The 19850-nt window shown below is 32.2% G+C and overlaps 3 protein-coding genes across 3 annotated transcripts; 2 read left to right on the top strand and 1 right to left on the bottom strand.

Annotated features, from left to right (window-relative positions):
* Positions 1 to 1740: 1740 nt before the first annotated feature.
* Positions 1741 to 7907, top strand: LOC123914750 (amino acid permease 8-like). Its single transcript, XM_045965924.1, has 8 exons — positions 1741 to 1764; positions 1893 to 2025; positions 4970 to 5203; positions 5300 to 5393; positions 5653 to 5870; positions 6201 to 6334; positions 6474 to 6701; positions 7485 to 7907. Exons 1-8 carry the CDS (start codon positions 1741 to 1743, stop codon positions 7905 to 7907), a joined length of 1488 nt encoding a protein of 495 aa, XP_045821880.1.
* A 1232-nt stretch (positions 7908 to 9139) lies between these two features.
* LOC123913090 (pentatricopeptide repeat-containing protein At2g15980) lies at positions 9140 to 10949 on the top strand. The gene has a single exon (XM_045963691.1). It carries the CDS (start codon positions 9208 to 9210, stop codon positions 10720 to 10722), a length of 1515 nt encoding a protein of 504 aa, XP_045819647.1. The 5' UTR covers positions 9140 to 9207; the 3' UTR covers positions 10723 to 10949.
* Positions 10950 to 11026: 77 nt separating this feature from the next.
* LOC123913091 (CASP-like protein 5C1) lies at positions 11027 to 13188 on the bottom strand. Its single transcript, XM_045963692.1, has 3 exons — positions 12531 to 13188; positions 11486 to 11618; positions 11027 to 11343 (listed from the first exon to the last, which is right to left on the bottom strand). The coding sequence occupies exons 1-3, from the start codon at positions 12659 to 12661 to the stop codon at positions 11149 to 11151; spliced, it is 459 nt and encodes a 152-aa protein (XP_045819648.1). The 5' UTR covers positions 12662 to 13188; the 3' UTR covers positions 11027 to 11148.
* Positions 13189 to 19850: the final 6662 nt, after the last annotated feature.

The following is a 19850-nucleotide window of genomic DNA, read 5'->3' as shown; positions in this document are numbered from 1 at the left end:
CATTTGGTTCTAGGAAACAAATTCAAGTTCAACCTTGATTTAAGGTGATATCCATTTAAGAATTTCAATTATTTTGCATTCATAAGTGGAAATCTATGCGGAGTCAGCCCCATTCAAGATCCGATTGGGGGGAAGTTTTCTCTGCAGACATGAGAACGAGAGAAAATACGAAAATACTCATTTTATTTTTTAATATAGAAATATTATCACACTATATCTCTCCGATACAGTTTTGTCATGTTCTATATTATCTTGTTCTGTCTTGTACTGTTCTGTCTGGTCCTTGTTGTTTTACGAATCAAACGCACAGTGACGAGAATGGGAGCGGCACCCCTGCCCCGCCCTGTTGACATCCTATATCTATCTCATTAGGATCTTCATAAAAAATGCCAATGACTCATGATGAAGTCTGAAGAATCAGATTCTTCATTTTTGGATAGATACTATGCTCTTTAATATTTTATAGTACATGACAAGTTGAACTTTTTTGTGAGGTCATGAAATTTTTCTTAGCAAAGCATTACCATCACAAATTCATCAAGGCATCAAATGTGGCAGCAATATGTCACCAGGTGATAGATGTTTCACAGTGGCTGAAATAATTGATGTGAGGAACCTTTCTTATACCTTTCTTTAATCAACCCAGTTGAACAATAATGGTGATAAACTATTTATTTATGTATTTATTTTTTACAATAAAATAAACTTGATTCATTCATTTTATCCTTTTTCTTGAATATGATACATTGTGAATTCGTCAAAATTAATTATCATTCATTCATTTGAATTGATAAAATACATCAAATACAACCACATATTCAACATCACTAAAAACGTAAAAGATAAATTTGCAAATAAATTCACATCATTCAAGTTAATAGTTTAAATGGCAAATAAAATTAATATAATAAAATTAAAATGACCGGAATATCTATGCATTCGGATCTACAACATTGATGCTCAAATAATTGATTAAATTTGTAATTGACAGAAGCCGGTATTTAAATATGAATCAAAAGAACATCGCAACAATACATGAAATCAAATAACGCCGCACATGACAACGAACAACACAACACCGCACTCAAATATTTTAGTATGTGAATAAACTAACTAATAACATATTTAGAGATTAAAATGACTAATAAAAGATATTTAAAATATTTTTGTAACTTTAATACAATTAAAGCATATGATAACAATATATCACATATTTAAAAAAATAAAATCAGTCTCTGTGAGTTTAACTCAATTGGTAGGGACATCAGCATTTTATATGCACGAGTTGGGGTTCGATCCCCGGACACTCCACTTATCCATCTTTAAAAGGTGGAATTTCAAACTACTAGACTACCTGACCAAAAATAAAAATAAAAATAAAAATACAGTGAAGGTATATGTCCTTTTTTTTTGTTACATAACTTATTTTTTTAATTTATTAAATATTAAAAAAATTGTTTCTGAAATTGAGTGACACAGTTGACTATATTGCACTATTCACACATATTGTTTTGACCATATTTTTCTACTAATAAATAAAGATAAATATTAGCACATAAGATGTTGTTGAATTCGTCTCGATGAATATTTTCAAATACAATTTTTAGTAGTGTGAACTTATAAAATAGCATAAAATTTAAGTATTTTTCTATAATGACTAATTTTGTTTTCATAATAATACAATTAATTAAGGTTGATTGAAAATCTAGACTAGAGCACTTTGACTAATTAAGATGGACAATGTCAAGCAATGCTAGAAATCTGGTATGATGTGTTAATTTAACGAGAAAAAGAAACCCTTAATTTCCTTATATATTTGTTGTTTTGAAAATTTCATTCCTGCCAAAACAATACACGTGGATATATTTATTATATTCTCCACGTTTGTTTAGGGTGAAGTTGAATTCAGCCTTAATTGGAAGGGTATAGAGATGGATGAGCAGATGCAAAATGAAAGGCAGAGGGAGGTTGAAATAGCAAATGAAGGTTCACTTGTAGATGATGATGGCAAACCAAAACGAACAGGTTTATATAGTTATTTCATTCTTTGTTAGTATAATTTTATGCATGGTGAATTATAATCTCTTGTTTAACTTTAAGTTGTCCAGTGAAATGTATTATACAAAATCAAAATGTCACCTCATCCATTATATTTTACCAATCTAACTGTGTATTTAGAGTTTTACCAAAATATGCACTCATTTGGATATTTTTTCCTATATTAATCCACTATTAGAAAAATATCCATTAGAGACATATATTTGGTTGCTGTAACATAGAAATTAATTAGATTAGCACCGAAATAGATGTTAGTATTCTGGACTGGACCAAGGTCCAATACAAGTAGTTCAAGCATCTCAAATTTAGTCTATTACTACACCACCTCAATGGTTTCCCATGCAAGCTACTATAATGCAGCGCACCAGGCATCCAGTGATTCCCTGCAGCGAATATCTCCCTCACAACTCGTTTGGACTATTAGGTAGATCTCAACGGCTCTCTGCACTCCACGTCTCACGCTGACGGTTACAATCGTCCCTTCTATATAAGCGTGAAGGCTTTCACGCCAAAATATATATGATTCAATCACTTTTCACTTTCACTCCACCTTAATCACCGTAACTTGTTTTACAAGTATATTCGCCACTGTAACCACCACTCTAGATTGAGGCCTAGCGCCACCATAACTGCCTCAATCTCATATTGTCGAAGTCATCTAATTTTGTTCCATTCAAAGTTGTTAGGTATCAAAGTAACATAATAATATTACGCAACTAAAATAAAGATGAAAAACTTTAATGTTTTCTCTCTATGCAGATTACATTACGAATACAAAGTAACCTCCTTTTTGTGACAAACTTCTACCTACGCCATAACTTTAATCTAGGGAAACTTGACTTCTAGTGATGGATATTGTCCGTCGTCACTATACATCAATTTTTTTTTTATAAATAAAATAAAATAAAAGCAAAGTCATAGCTATCATCCACGACTTTACTTTAAAAAACAGGATTGGATCCTCTTCTTCCATTCTTCTCCCTCCTTCAAAAACCTAAGTGTAACATGAGAGACAAAATTAATAAAAGATAATAAAAAGAAGAGTAAGAAAACGTATAAGAGAGATGTAGATAGAAATTAATGAAGAAGAAGTGGGAGAGAAATTAGTGAAGGAGAGGATGAAATCCCTTAAAAACATGGTAAGTGACAACTTACACCACTTTTGTAATATTTTTTTAAAAAAAAAAAAAACTACACTACTTTGATAATAAAATTGGAAAACTACTCACCATTGTGGTTAAAAAGTCTACACTTACCATATGTTGCTTTGCTTTATTTTGAGAGGAGATCCTCTCCAGTTAAAGTTTCCTGCCGTTGAAATCAACACCATTCAATTTTTTTGTCATTGTGGTTAAAGTTTCCTGCCTTAATTGATCGGATGGATGGATCATTAATTGGACAGCCTCCAGTTTGAGTTCAGATCCACTCCATTGCCTTATCCTCCATTCCCCTCCAATTTTTCTCTTGATGAATGACATGTGGCAATCAAACATTTCAATGGATGTGATTAACAACTAGCAAAAGTTACAGAGAAATAATACAGTAGAAAAAAAAACTACTAACAACAACAACGTGAACACTAACAACAACCACCCTCATTTCTGTTGCCGCCGCCGATCTCTGACTTCTTGCCACCGCCGTAGCGCCACCGTCCATCTCTATCACACCGTCACGAATCACCCCAATTGCACCGCTATTGTTCTTTGTCATATTATTGATTTCCAAAACTGCAATTCTTGTTGAGTTTGAAAAAAAAATTCCACTTTGATTAAATCTGATTTTGCCTATGGAGAAGAAAAGGAAGGCGAAAGAACTGAATCGATTTTTATAATTTTATTAAACAACTCTCTTTGAATGTCATCATCATCTCTCATTGTTACCGTCTCTTTGACTGTCGTCACCGTCGCCGTTGAGTTTGAATCGCCGTCGTCGTTTGAACGCAGTTATTACTAGAAAAAGAGTTGGGTCCAGATCCAAATTAGTGAATTTAAGAAAGAAGAAGACCAAGAGTACACAGGTGGTGGTGGCATCGGAGCTTTGACATGGTGGTGGTGGCCCGACGACACTGAGAGAGTGAGAAGAGGAGAGTAATCTCATTCAATGGGTTGTTGTTGGTACGTAGTTCATATATGTTTCTATGTAACTTTTAGTTTTTACTTTTTAATCACACCCATTGAAATGTTTGATTGCCACATGTCATTCATCAAGAGAAAACTGGAGAGAAATGGAGGATAAAACAATGGAGTGGATCTGAACTCCTCCAGTTTATTTTCCACGGGAGAGGATTTGTTTTCATTGAGCATCTCTAGAACAATTATGCTATTCTTCTTAAAATTTAGGCTTAATTGTATATTTGGTATCGTACCTTTATTTTATGTTTCAAGTTGGTCCTCTATATATTAAAAGTTTTAATTTGGTCTCTTATGTTACTGAAGTCAACTTAAGTTCGTCATTTTTATTAAATTTTGAGTAATTAATTTCGTCTAACTTTCTGTTAAATTTTGAGCTAATTTCGTCAAAAACTTCCATGTGACACCCTCCTAAGTTGTCTTCGTATGCAAATTTGTTAGCTACATGGACGATTTAAACCGAAGTTTGACTAAAAGGACTAGCTTGAAACTTTTTAAACTTAAGAGACCAAATATGTAATTAAGCCTAAAATTTACTATAAAAGTTTAAACCAAAAGAATAAACACAAAGAAAATTGGATATGGGTGAGAATCTCATGCTAAAAGGAAAAACAAAAATAAGTGCTAATAAGGAAGTTATATCATGGACCAAATGTTGGAGTTGAGACCATTGAGACCGACGCTAAATTGTTTGTCATAATTTTTATTGTTGGCTGTTGAAATAACATTGTCAAAGTTCATTCTAAACACGCTCGTGGTTGTGGTTTTCTTTTAAATTACAGGGACAACATGGACAGCAAGCGCGCATATCATAACGGCAGTGATTGGTGCTGGTGTGCTGACTTTGCCATGGGTGATGGCTCAATTAGGATGGATCCTTGGTGTTTCATATATAATAATCATATCTGTTGTTACACTCTACACTTCAAATCTTTTAGCAGATTGTTACAGAACACCAGACCCTGTCACTGGCAAGAGGAATCGTACTTACATGGAGGCTGTGAAAAATATCTTAGGTACCAAAATCTCATGCATGTTTCTTGTCACGCAAGATAAGTTTTAATTATTGTTAGTGTATGTATTAATTTATTTTCGGCAACATTAATTATTAGGTGGTAAAATGCATGTGATATGTGGAATTGTCCAATATGCTAACCTTGGTGGAGCAGCAATTGGATACACAATAACTACATCTATAAGTGTGGTGTAAGTTATTGTATTTGTGACCCTTTTAATTTAAACTTTTGAAATTATATGTTTGAATTTTTAGTTTTAACCCTTTGGTCAGAGATTCGACCAATCTTGTTGAATGTGCATGAAAAAATATATGTTGGGAAATGTTAACATGTTAAATAAATCTTAGTTACTTCGAAATATTAGTCTCTCTGAAAGTTGCGATTGAGGATATCTTAGTTCACAACAACCATGTGTGTGTGCACTAATTACAAAATGTTGCATGTTTCAGGTCAATACGAAAAATTAATTGCTTCCACAAATGGGGAACTGAAGATCCATGCCAATTTTCTAATAATCCGTACATGATTGGTTTGGGAATTATTGAAGTCTTTTTGTCCCAAATCCCTAGTTTTCACAAGTTATCTTGGCTCTCAATTATAGCAGCAATAACATCTTTTGGTTATTCATTTATTGGTATTGGACTTTCTCTTGCTACCATCATCCAAGGTTAATTTTACCCTCTCTTAAGTCATTTCTAAGTTCTTCGTTATTACTATCGTTTATTAATTAAAGTGGTACTGATGACAATTTTACAACTGTCTTTGAAAGTTAACTTTAAGGTTGTAAAGTCAAACTCTTTCTGATTTCTCGTGAACATTTATAAATTCTATATAAATTTGAGTAATCGCATATGATATGCATCAATGGAACCTCTCATTTTCATGCCGAAATGCATATGATACTTTTCATGATAATAATAACTAGCATATTAAAATGAGTAATTTGTTAATGATTAGGAAGATGGATATAATTTGGGGAAAATCAATTGAAACACAGGGAAAGGCAAGAGTACCTCTCTAATAGGAGAAAGTAAGGAGCAATATTCAGGAGACAAATTGTGGAATATGCTAATTGCATTGGGAAATGTTGCACTTGCTAGCAGTTATTCTCAAATAGCCATAGATATTCAGGTACATTAAACCGTCGACTTTTTAGGTTCATTGAATAGTTAATGCATTTACTTGCAAACACAATTGCATTCTCTTTAAGAAACAAATGGAGAACATGTTTTTGTTTCAACTAAATTAATATGTTTGTTGTGAAAAATAGGATTCATTAAAGTCACCACCACCGGAAAATAAAGTGATGAAAAAGGCAAACAAAGTAGGAATATTTTCAATGGCAATTATCTTTCTCTTATGTGCTTGCTCTGGCTATGCTGCATTCGGGGCAAACACTCCAGGAAGTATCTTAATGGGCTCTGGCTTTAAAGAGCCTTTTTGGCTTATTGATTTAGCCAATGTCTTTCTTATTGTGCATTTGGTTGGAGCATATCAGGTTTTACACCATACCCTTTCAATTCTTACCATCATCATTCACATCTTATGATTTACTAGAATATTGTCTAAAACTATTGTTTCATTTCAACTTCAAGTACTCACACCACATTTCTAGGTATTCTCTGCTTTGGGTGTAATCTTTTCACAGTTTTGTCTTTTATAAAGGCGCCTAGTTTAGTTAGGTTGAAGGTTGTGAGTGTTATTTATAAGAGTTTGGATCCCCTCCTGCTTTAATGTGTTTTGTCATCTTGCCTACCTTAATCTAGTGGTTGAGATTGTAAAAAAAAAAAAAAAACAAAAGTGGTCTCGGGAGGGAGGGAGTGAGAGAGAGAGAGAGAGAGAGAGAGAGAGAGAGAGAGAGAGAGAGATATCCAACAGTTGCAATTAGTGCAGGACAGATTGCAGGAGGATATGAATCCTATATATAAACTACCATTAGTATAGATTAATAATATGGGACATTAAGGTCTAATGGAACAATTGCCTTTGGTTGAGGCCAACGTGGGACTTTAAGGCGTATCATTCAATTAATATTTTTCTAAAACAAATGTTCGTTGAAAATTAAATGGAAAGAAATGAAAATTTTGAAAATTCAATTACATGAAGTGCTTAGAAATAAATATGAAAATTAAATGAAGCTAACTTATGTGTTTAATTAGAATAAATTTAGTTATTTTTATAAATGAAGTGCTTAGAAATAAACATGGACATTTTAAATTTTTAGTTAAGTTCTTTATTCTTTCTAAAGCTATAGAAGTAACAACTGATTGTGCATATGCAGGTAATTGTCCAACCTATATTCTGTGTAGTTGAACTGTTGGCTGGTCAAAGGTGGTCAAATTCAAATTTCATAAGTAAAGAGTACTCAATTGGCATTGGCCAAATGAAATCCAACTTTAATTTATTTAGGATCATTTGGAGGACCATATTTGTCACAATAATCACTGTTTTGGCAATGGCAATGCCCTTTTTCAATGAAATGCTTGCCCTTCTTGGAGCTATGGGATATTGGCCATTAACAATATATTTTCCAATTGCAATGTATATTGCCAAACAAAAGATTAAGAGGCAAACAATCAAATGGTTTGGACTTCAATCCTTGAACTTTATTTTTATGGTAGTGTCATTAGCTGTAGCAAGTGCAGCCATTCATGGCTTACATGAAGCTTTTCATAAATACAAGCCTTTTAAGTATAAAGTATAGCTTAGGTTTTTAGGTAAGCGCTTTTAGCATGTACAAGCTCTCTAGTTGAAATGTTCAAAAGTAGATTAATACAAGTTTTTTTTTTTATCTTATTATATTACTCTCCAAACCTAAAAAATAAGCTCAGGTTATACTTTACTAGCGGGCCAGGCAGGCGCGTTCCGCGCCTGCCTGTGTTACCCAAAAAAAAAGATACGCCTTATGTTATGGTGAGTTTGTTAATAAAAGATTTTTGTTGCTACTAAAAAAAAGCAAGGGTAATGTTGGTATTATGAAAATTCTACCCCAAAACTCATGTATTCTTTTTATATATTATAGTATAGAATAGATATAGATGAAAAAACCATAAAAAAAAAAAAGAAGTTAAGGGCAATTATGGAATAATTAAAAAACCATAAAGGAAGTTAAGGGCAAAATGGACCAAAAAAAATCCAGCCCAAACTCCCTTATCCCCTTTATATATTGTTATAGATATATTCCATTAACCAAATTTTGTAGCAATATATGTTTGCCTAAGAAGCTTATTAAGCAAATTAACATGTGGATAAGCAATTTTATCCTAACATATTCCCATTTATATTAGCTTATTTTTGAGATATGCAGATATTCTTTGAAATATTTAAAGTGTCATGTGTTTGAAACTTTGCATATTCCCAACATTTGTGTATGTGTTTGAGCGATGTGCCCATAAGATTCTGCTAGAAAATTCCAACGATAGTCATTTAGTTATTGTATTAATTTTTTTTTTCCCTTAATCTTGTAGATATCAACATGACCTTCAATTTTGGCTTATGATCACATTTTCTTTCCAACCCTACCACCTATCAAAATAGCATAGTTAAGTTGAAAAATAGTTTTAATATCATAAATATTGTTACACTTATGACATTCTCACATTTAAATTTATATTTCTCTTAATTACATTCTGATGTTTTTATGTTACATCATTTTATATTCGTCTCATAATATTTTCTTCAAGAGTAGCACATCATCTCCATTGAAGAATGGTTGCTAAGTTACAGAATTGCGAAAATAGTCAAAAGAAAATTCAAGCAAACACACTCTACTCAATTATTCAAATTTTATGAGTGTGAAAGCCAAAGAGTCAAGAGCATTTTTTATAGCCAGGGAAAATAATATTTTAATCTAGACAACGCTCCCGTGCAAGGTAAAAAATAATTGAAAAAATGTTTAAATGTAGTAACAAAGTAATTGAACCTTAGTCCTGTCAATCACCTCTAAATTAAAGTTTCATCTGTTCATTCATAAACAAAAATTACAACTTCTTGTATAAGCCAAAATGATGAATCAAATTCAACTACCCAAACTCCTCCTACACCAACATCTCAAACCCAACCATAAACCCTTAACCCTCTTCTTCTTCTTCTTCTCTTCTTCTTCTTCTTCTTCTTCTTCCTCAGAGCAACAACAAAATACAGTAACAAAAGCAGTTTCAATTCTCACAAATCAACGTTCAAAATCTCGCTGGAACACTCTCCATTCTCTCTTCCCAACCACCATCAACCCCATCGATTTCTCCCAAATCACACTCCACCTCAAAAACAAACCCCATCTCGCACTTCATTTCTTTCAATGGACCAAATCCAAGTCCCTATGTCACCACAATCTCGCTTCTTATTCCACCATCATCCACATCCTCGCACGTGGCCGACTCTACTCACACGCTTACAGCACCATCAGAACCGCCCTTAATCAAAACGACGATGAACACTGTCGTTTTGAGCCTTCCTCCACGCCGTTGAAGCTTTTTGAGATTCTTGTTAATTCTTATCGAGAGTGTGGTTCTGCTCCTTTTGTTTTTGATTTGTTGATTGAAGCCTGTTTACAATCTAGAAAAATTGAAGCTTCGGTTGAAATTAGTAGAATGTTACTCTCACGTGGGACTAATCCTAAAGTTATGACATTGAATTCTTTGATTTCTAGGGTTTGTAGAAAATTTGGGGTGGATTTAGGGTATGAGATTTATAGGGAGTTTTTTAGGTTAGATGAAGAAAAATGTGAAATTTTGAAAAGGGGTTCTGGTTTTAGAGTTGTTAACCCTAATGTGCATACTTTTAATACATTGATGTTGTGTTGTTATCAAAATGGTTTGGTGGATAGGGTTGAGGAAATTTGGAGTGAAATGTGTGAAATGAATTGTAATCCTAATGCTTATAGCTATAGTTTATTGATGTCTGCATTTTGTGAGAGAGATAGGTTGGAAGATTGTGAGAAGTTGTGGGAAGAAATGAGGAAGAAGGAAATTGAGCCTGATGTGGTTAGTTATAATACTATGATCGGTGGGTTTTGTAAGATTAGTGATGTTGGAAGAGCTGAGGAATTTTTCAGAGAAATGGGATTGGTTGGTATTGATGCAACTGTTTCAACTTATGAGCATCTTGTTAAGGGGTATTGTAATATTGAGGATGTTGATTCTGCTGTTCTTGTTTATAAGGATATGATAAGGAAGGATTTCAGGCCTGATGTTTTAACACTTGATATGGTGGTTAGGTTACTTTGTGATAAGGGTAGGGTTGAGGAAGCTATAGAGTTTTTCAGGAGTGGAGTTGGTAAGTTTGATTTAGTTCCAAAGGAAAAGAGTTATGTGGCTTTGATTAAAGGGTTGTGTGTTGAGGGAAGGATGGATGAGGGGTTGAAGCTTCAGGCAGAGATGGTAGGAAAAGGGTTTGAACCGAATTCGGAAATATATGAAGCTTTTATTGATGGGTATATTAGACAAGGGAATCATGAAAAGGCTGAGGCTTTGAGGAAAGAAATGCTGCAAACTCCGAGCACAGCGACAACAGAACAATAACTTTGTTTACCAGCATCTTATGGTGAAAATAATTGATAGAAAATCTGAAAACTGTATACTAATGTCTTGTTATCCTCAGACTATTCAGAATTGCAGATTGAACATGAGTCTGGTACGCTTTTGATGATGTTCTGTTCTTGGTGTATCTGAAGCAGTTAACATGAGTTAATTGCTTGTACAATGTAACATTATAACATTGCTGAAAATGCGGTTTTAAGTTAACATCACTGCACTCTTGAGTACACGGTATAACATACAGCTTTCTCTACACTTAAAACTATTCAGAATACATGAGTTTTCGTAGTTATGCATCAATAACAAACTATGAATTTTACCATCCTATAATTGGAAGTTGGAAGAAAAATATATTACAAAATAAACAATGGTTGATCGATCTAATATTTTTACAGGGGAGTTAAATGAGAATCACAAAGAGGGTAACAGATAAAGGTTAAAAAGAGAGGATGCCAAGGACAGAAACCATGACACAAAGGCCATAACTGCAGATATCCTGTACCTGCAGCAAAGCTTTATAGGGCAAAAAGATCCTTCAGAATTAAGCAGGAGATCTATAACACTAGCTGTTGAGGAAGCTGCTGCTAGTGTGAGGGTTGATAGTACCTGTAGCAAATAAACTCGAGTTACTAACATATTGGTTACTAGTATTGTTACCAGTGCATCTTTGGATTAGCGGTGAGTTTGGCGGAACTAGCCACTAATATAAATATATAACAAGTCAACTTATATATCAGAAAGTACATACCAAATCTCCGACAACAATAATCAACAGTATTCCTGGTTGACGAATGGGGCATTTGACCAGTACAGAGTATCCATCTACCAATGCTAATGTGAAACTCCAAGGTATAACCAAACCCATGATTGTCACCAAATAACTAGGATATGAATAATCAATACACAAAAATTAGCTTTATGACTAACAGAAAATCCAACGAATTTACTTATGTTATGTCATTGTGATGCCAATAATAGAAGCAGGGATATAAGAAAGAAGCTTAATAGAAGCAGGAATATAGGATTAAATTACACTCTTGTCTGTTAAAAGAAGCTTAATTCTCATTTTTCTCTCATATTATATGTAATCTTATTCTTACATGAGTTGTTTAATTGGTATACATTGTCGGTGTAAAAAAATTTACACAATGCGTTCAATCAACTTTCACCACAAATATTTGAGTGAGGAGATATTTTAGGAAATAATTTGACAAAGAGACACAATGATTGAATATGATATGATGGATGCATGTATGTATAAATTATTTTTACACCAACAATGTATACAAATTAAATTCATCCTACATTTTCCTTCCTCACACATGTATTGTACTTGAATTTGAATTCCTTTTAATGCAAACAAATTTCTCATTTTGAGGCATGAAATAAATAAAAAATCAAAGAAGTGTAATTTGTATTTCTCCAGCATAAAATACAATGTTTATATATCATAAAAATCAATATTCCTTTTATTATTCTATTGAATAAGAGGTGTCATAAGCTGAATGAACTCAATGCAAAAATGATGCATTAGAAAGCTTAAAAACTCTATATGTTTGGTATTACGGTGAGTATGTAAGAATCACGGTGATCTACCGTGATTTTTTTAAAAGCTAGAGTGTAGCTTCTGTAAAATCACGGTGGATTACCGTGATTCTGGTGTATCCTCCGTGATACCAAACATACGAAAATCAGAAAAACCAAAGCAACAAAATGTCAAGTCAATTACTAACTACCCTATAAAATTAGCACAACAAAGAGGCAGAGCACAAAAGAAGGAAAAAAATATGTACCAGAAAGCTGTGTAGCTGTAGAATTCAACCCCCAAAGACATAAAGAGAAGAGAAGCAGATGAAAACAAGGTCTGGCCTATTCTCAGACTGAAGCTGGCACTTGTGCCTACTGAGCCAGGTAATTCATTCATGGAGTGCTGTTGCTATACTAACTATAATATGCTGCTACTATCATATATTGTTGTTTTCCTTCAAGACTGGTCCATGTTCTCACACCACCTATCATCTAAGCTTATTTCTTTCAGCTCAACCTTTTTTTGGTACCACAAAAACTTCATGAATGAAAAATTCTGGCAAGTTTTTTGTTAGGTGGAACCTTGTGTTTTAGGCTTGTAGCAAAGGTTTTTGCTATATATGTTTATTAAATAATAATAATATAGTTTCTTTAATTAATTATGATAATGGAAATGACACATGGGTTACTTTGTTTTTCGGTGGCATGTCCTAAGCGCCGCTAAATATGAGTTTTTTTGGCAACACTTATTAGGTAGAATTGGGTGAGTTCCTAACTTTTTTTCCTTGTTCATAGCAGCAACATTTTTTGGTAACTAACACCAAGGTAGCATATAGTAGGAGTTTGAAATATTTTGATTAATGGAAAATTAATTGGTTATTATGTTATGTTGAAAAGTGTGATCAAAAGATGCTTCCATTGCTAGATATGATCCTATATATTTGGTTATATTTCCTTAATATTAATTTTATTATTATTATACTTTTTATGTGGTTTTGAATGGTCGTTGATCCTGTTATAGGGAGGGGACAACGTAAGCATATGTCCAAAATGAATTAATACCATTGCTTTAAGGAACTTAGATTCTACAATTGTCACAACCATATTTGACCCAAGTTTCATTGGGGAAATGATTTGATCATACAAAGCAAGTGGATGAGGTAGTGGAGAAACAAAGAGTGGTGACAGCATTTTTAACTACATAGCTTAATTGAGGATGTAAACATCTAGAAACTTTATATATAATGCAATGCAAAGGTGTTACTATTATAAATTTGTATAACAATTTTTACTATTTTGCAAATTTGTTTTATCTATTTTAAAAGTTGACAAATTTCATCCTTTCCTCGTATTTTTAAAAGCAACGGTTGAGATCTAATTTTTGTTAAAAACATATGCTGCATCGTGTTTACTCTCATCTTTTCATTTACACCTATTCATCTTCTTGTGCTAATACTGGTACAGTGGTACTTGGTTTTCTGTTTTTGTTCAGTAGCCACAACTTTGTTGTATTGATCCTCCACCTTAGGTTCTTGTACTGGATGCAACCATTTGCAAGAAGCAATCTATGACTTTTACAATGCGAGCAGAATTCCGACAACAGTTCATATATAACACCAACATTAAATGTGTACCCCTCCCTTTCTTCCAAAACCTCATAAAAAATACAACGGGAGAGATCCATATCAACCAAAATTCCGGCATAATGGACAAACGCTATATTCTTGGTTGATTCATCTAACGCGAGAGGCGTTCTAATGGCGCTTGCAACTTAAATAAAGTCCAATGATGCCGATACTCTTGGGGCACCTCCATAATACGAATCTAAATTTGAGCATGTGTTTGCCTTTGCATGTAGGGATTAAAGTCATTCGTTCATTTAGACATTCGAAGAACTCTTGGCTTCAGATTGATAGTACCCAACGACCACACGAGACGCATATCCTCATAAGACGCAAATTGAAATTCAAAAATCCTTGTCCCAACGATATCATCTTCCACGGGGCTTCCATTTTCCATAGGGTTGTAAGCTTTTGCGATAAATCACGGCTTATCTCCCTTATTCATCACTAAACAGCCATGTAGATTACGTTTACAATTCATAATTCCATTCTCATATTCCGATTGAGTTATTTTGATGCAAAATGCATCTCATTCGATTGTCGGAGATGAAAATCATTAAATGATGATAAACTGCATAACAAATGACTTTGCCTGCCGAACAGGATTATGCAAATTTTTGCATATTCTAGGAATTTTTGGATTTTGTTTTCCGAAATATAACAGTTTCAGTTGCAAAAATTTAAACTTCGAATGCACAAAATAATCGGTTCAAATGCACATTACCTTGTATTTTCGTGTAAACAAACTTTGATATAGATTTAAACTTCGAATACACAAAGAATCGGTTCAAGAATAAGTGAAAGTACAAAGGGTATAGTCTTCAACTATAAAAGTGGTTTTCGAAATATAGATTCTAGAAGAAAAAAAAATTTGTTCCAAAAAATAGATTCCTGAAACATCTCTAAGGGCAAAAACTAAATTTTTGTGAGAAAAAAGAATCATGGGGGAGGATGAGAAATTTTCATAAAAAATAAGATTATGGTGAACCTTTTGGGCTTTGGATGTTGGATCTGCTTCCCATGTTACGAAAAGAGGGTTGTTATTAGCACGTCCATTTTGGGGAATACACCCGCCCTAATTGCAACTCCAACTCCTCCTTAAAAGTTTATTACAAAGATATTTTTTCCTCAAGAATACACCCGCCCTATTTGTATTTAGACCTTATAAATATTTATTACTTTTTTTGTTGGTACTTATTATTTTATTCTTTTTTAAGGACAATTATTATTTTGTTTTAAATAGATTAATTTATTTGTATTTAGTCCTTGTAAATATTTATTCTAAATAGATCATTATAATATATGTGTGCCATATTGATTTTAGTCCTTAAATAATCTGTATTTGAAGAAATAAAATAAACATTCTATAAATTACATGGATCAATTCCATATTGACACTTTGTCGTCCGCACAAAATTTTTACTCACATTGTTTGTCTCTAAGTCAATATTTAGTCCCAAAAAGAAAAATTAAGTCAATATGTATTTTGGAATGACTTTTTTTCCAGATTGAAAAAAATGTGCTCAAAAGTTGATTTCTAGCTCCATATTTTTCTTTTACTTTTGTCTTGAAATTTCGACGTTTAAAAAATAAATATTTAATTTATTCTTTATTAACAAATTCTAAATTTTTGTAAAGGAACTTTTTAAAATTTTGATTTTAGCAGATGCAAGTTATTTTTGTAAGGACGACAAAGTGTCAATTTTTTTTATCGGGATAAAAAATGAAAATTGATATGTTGTTGGTAAAGAAGAACCTTTTTAACCCAATAAATAATTCAAAAACTAAATATGATAATTTTTAGACAAAAAATATTTAAGTTTCTAATTATTTACGTTCAAATTTTGATGTGTTACCCATCCTAAATTTATGGAATTTAATCTACAAAGGTGGAATGGCTGAGATAATAGTGGGACGGGCAAAAAGAGAGTACAAATCCTAAGTTTACCCCTAAAATTTGATACTATATATGCCTCCACTTTCTCTCACACAGTCTTTTTTACAGATTCTCTCCCACTATTTTATCCAAAGGAGGAGTTTCTATAAAAACCCTCATAGGCCTCTGAGGGTGTGTTTGGTTAGGGGGTTTTGAAAGGGAGGGGGAAAATATTTTTAATTAGATGTGTTTGGTTCAATTTTTAAGAGGAGCGGTTAATACAAGAAGATAAACTTAAAATTCCTCAAGGTAATATAAGAATTACCATAGACGTATAGTTATTTATATTATATATTTTAAAATCTCGCATTTATTATTTAACTTTACTATAGGAAAATATTATCTTGGTGATGTTGGCTTCATGTTGATAAGTGGACTTATATTACACCTTATATAGAGGAATTCAATATCACCTAAAGGAATATTCGGCAAGAAATCCACCACAAAATTCTAAATAATTGTTTGATCTTGGACATGCATCTCTACACAATGCAAAATATATCATTTTTACATGTTGCATCCTTCATAATTATCTAATGAGCACAAATTCAGATAAAGACCTTATAGCTGAAGTAGATGTTGAACTTGCAAATCAAAATGTATTTCTATGACAATCATCAAGCTTCAAGAAGTGATAGGGATGAATTTGCTATGGGTGGGGTTATAAAAAATAGTCTAGCTCATCAAATGTGGTCTAATTATCAAAATGATGGTTTGATATGAATGATTTATCTTGTACTCCCTCCGTCTCATTTTATAAGACCTCATTTAAATAAATGCATTATTCATATGTCTTGTTTTGACCGTATTTTTCTAAAAATATATAAATGTAAATATTATCATATAAGATCTTGTTGATTTGTTTCGACGAGTATTTTCAAAATATCAAATTTCTATAATTTTTACTAATACACAATTAAAGATATTCGTAATCAAAATTAAGAATCGGTGTGCATCCTTATATTTTGGGACGGATGGAGTATTATTTTAAATATTATAATTATTATTTTTATGTTTGTTGTTCTTTGACAAAAAAAGAAGAATTGAGTTTATTATGATGTTTATTAAATATATGTGTTTGGACTAAATGTCTATTTGATATTGTTGTCAACTGAATGATAATGAGAATTCATGTTAATTCTATTTTATTTTATTTTCTTGTTATAATTGATCATTTTTATAGTTTATGGCATCAAAAAAGCAATGACCAACCAATAATGGTATTTCTGGGACTTTGAGTTGGTCTAGAGTCATGGACGATGCTCTTGTTGATGCTTTCATCCATGAATATGAAAAAGGTAATAAAGACAACGAAACCTTTACTACAATAATGTATGACAATATTACAGCTGAACTCAGTACATTGTTTGGGAGCAAAATTGACAAGTTTAAGATAAAAATTGTTGGAAAACTTTGAAAGAAAAAAAAACTTCATTGAATATTACGACATTTTTAAAGGTCGTATGAGCGGGTTTTCTTGAAATTCAACTACACAGTTATGGGATGCCGAACCAGAAGTTTGAGATGCTCAAATTGAGGTAAATTTTGTAAAAGTTGTATTTCACAATATTCTATTAATCAATAGTTGTATAACTTATGTGAATTTCACTTTTTCGGTCAAAACCAAAAGCATCATTTTGGAAAAATGTCCCACTTCCAAATTATGAGAAGATGTTGATACTTTATGGGCCCAAGAGAGTTGATGGAGATAAAACTCGAACTTAAAAAGAGACGAGAAAACAAAAGTCATCTGTCATCGATGAATATTTTTTTGAAACTATTCAAGATATTAATAATGGCTGTGTTTCTCAAAATGAGGTTAACTTGGGGAGCTTTGATGTTGCTGCTGATGACTTTTATGTACTGGAAACGTAATCAACGGATCCTTCGCCCATAGCAAGTGGCGGCAAAAGGAAGAAATTGAAATTGGTTAATGAGTGTGGTTGAATTGTTGAGGTATTAAGAGAGGGAAATGCAGCAATTCCAGAAGGAAATTAAATCATTAGAGAACGTAAATATGATTTGCCTTCAATGTCGGGAGAAGAAGCGTGAAATTTGATAAAGGAGTGTGGATGTGATACAAAGTCGTCGCCAAAGATATATTATGGAGTCATGAAAGATGTTGATAAACTGAGAATGATTCTTCAATATCCACTTGAAGCACGAAAGGCAATGATAATGGAAATGATCTTTGGCGCATCTTATTAATCATTCTATAATGATTCTATAATAGTGTTTTTTAATATTTTATTTGCACTTTAATATGTTTTCTAAATATTTGGAACACTGAATATTTTATTTTTGATTATTTGTGTTGTTTTTTAACGGACAAGTTTCTCTTTAGTGAAATTTACTCTAAAGTAGTATCATATTGACAAGTTTGTTGTCTTTGGTGAAATTTTCTCATTGGTGATGTTGAAGTAGTAAAAAAAAATTGTTAGAGTCATTTTTTTTAGTTAACATGGAATAAAAATATGAATGTTGTAAGATTTTAAGGTAAAAAGGTAAATTAGTTTGAAAATCCCTCTCCTTTCCTCGTGAACCAAACATATATTTGATTAAAATTCCTCCCTTCTCCCTATTTTGAACCAAACATGAATTTAATTAAAATTTCTTCCTTCCCTCCCCCTCTATTAAAATCTCTCTACTTCTCTCTTTTCTTTTCTGTTGAACCAAACACACCTTAAAAGACTTATTTACTATGATGATGACTTACCTCTTCAAGCATCACTACAGCCCAAATCTCTTCACAAATATAATAGGGACATCTACTGGAAAAGAAAGTTCATCCTATTATACCCAAAACATGTCTCCCCGCCCCACAAATCTTATGAAATGCCGAAAAGAAAAAATTTCAAGTAATTAAATAAATATCGAAGTTTATTTTCATTGGACATGTCACAATAGATTAGGATTTTTTTCCCTGCGTGGCTCATTATTAATAATATTTTAAAATACACAATGTTTTTAAGGATATATTTTTATTGTAATTCATAAGTTTTTTTTATTGTATAGTTAATTCCACAAAGTTGTTTCAAATTAAGTGTTTTTTCAAAATATAATTAGTAAATATTAACCTGTGCTTCAGAAAAACAAATATTAAATCACAATTATTAAATTACATAATCACAAACAATTTAGAGTTTTATTGGTTACCGGCCGGTAGCTTATAAGCAAATTTCAATATCATGCAATGTAATAATATTTTTATATTAATTTATATTAAAATAAATTTAAAATTTGAAATACAGTATCCAACCCAACTCTAAGATACCAAAGTATTTACTACCAATTTTGAATTTACCAATTTGTGTAACTTAACCCTTAAATTATATATACTTGCAACATTTTGAATCGCTTACAAGTTATAAGGAATTTATTTTTGTATAAGCAAAACCTATCATATATTTCTAAATTGTCAACTTATGATCAGTGGTTTAACTAAATAAGTGATGTAATAAGTTCCTTCTCTCAAAACCAAAAGCCATATATATTTAAAACCATGTTTAAATTAAATTCATTACAAGTTTCATTAATTCATACCTGATTAATATTACTTAGAATGTGCTTGTTTAACAGTAATGCATAACTCTACTACCAGTTTCATTTGATTGAGATTTATTGTAAAAATCAGATAGGTATCTTGTTTAATAGTTGGGAAAATCAAACCACACTGAGACCTTCTTCTGATAGAATAGAATGTTTTTATAATTTAATCATGTGTACAGCCGCATCGTAACCGCATAAGGAACCACATTAGACGATCTTAATTAACCATCACTACTACAATTTTGGTCTACAATAGCACTAATTTAATAGCACTTTTTCTGAAGTGCTATTAAAAATCTCAATCTGACGCTTATAATAGCACTTTTTGTCGGAAGTGCTATAATATAGTGGAAATAAATTTTAAGCGGGGCCTTTAATAGCGCTTTCCTTGCAAGCGCTATAAAATATATGTCCCTTTGATAGCACTTTTCATGAAACGCTATTATAGGTCTTTCCGGAAAAGAAAAAAAACACTAAAA

Source organism: Trifolium pratense, linkage group LG3 (genome assembly GCF_020283565.1).
Source record: "Trifolium pratense cultivar HEN17-A07 linkage group LG3, ARS_RC_1.1, whole genome shotgun sequence".
Classification (NCBI taxonomy): domain Eukaryota; kingdom Viridiplantae; phylum Streptophyta; class Magnoliopsida; order Fabales; family Fabaceae; genus Trifolium; species Trifolium pratense.
The sequence above is the reverse complement of the archived record's forward strand: the minus strand, read 5'-3'. Positions and strand labels throughout refer to the sequence as shown.

What these genes read in the sequence shown, in the direction of transcription:
- LOC123913091 (XM_045963692.1), bottom strand. Translation starts at nt 12,661, where the DNA reads ATGAATGAATTACCTGGCTCAGTAGGCACAAGTGCCAGCTTCAGTCTG. An exon ending in TACAGCTACACAGCTTTCTG is followed by an intron (nt 11,619 to 12,530) that starts GTACATATTTTT and finishes TTCATATCCTAG; the next exon opens with TTATTTGGTGACAATCATGG. An exon ending in TTATTGTTGTCGGAGATTTG is followed by an intron (nt 11,344 to 11,485) that starts GTATGTACTTTC and finishes TATTTGCTACAG; the next exon opens with GTACTATCAACCCTCACACT.
- LOC123914750 (XM_045965924.1), top strand. Translation starts at nt 1,741, where the DNA reads ATGTCAAGCAATGCTAGAAATCTG. An exon ending in CAAGCAATGCTAGAAATCTG is followed by an intron (nt 1,765 to 1,892) that starts GTATGATGTGTT and finishes ACGTTTGTTTAG; the next exon opens with GGTGAAGTTGAATTCAGCCT. An exon ending in TCTTGCTACCATCATCCAAG is followed by an intron (nt 5,871 to 6,200) that starts GTTAATTTTACC and finishes ATTGAAACACAG; the next exon opens with GGAAAGGCAAGAGTACCTCT.
- LOC123913090 (XM_045963691.1), top strand. Translation starts at nt 9,208, where the DNA reads ATGATGAATCAAATTCAACTACCCAAACTCCTCCTACACCAACATCTC.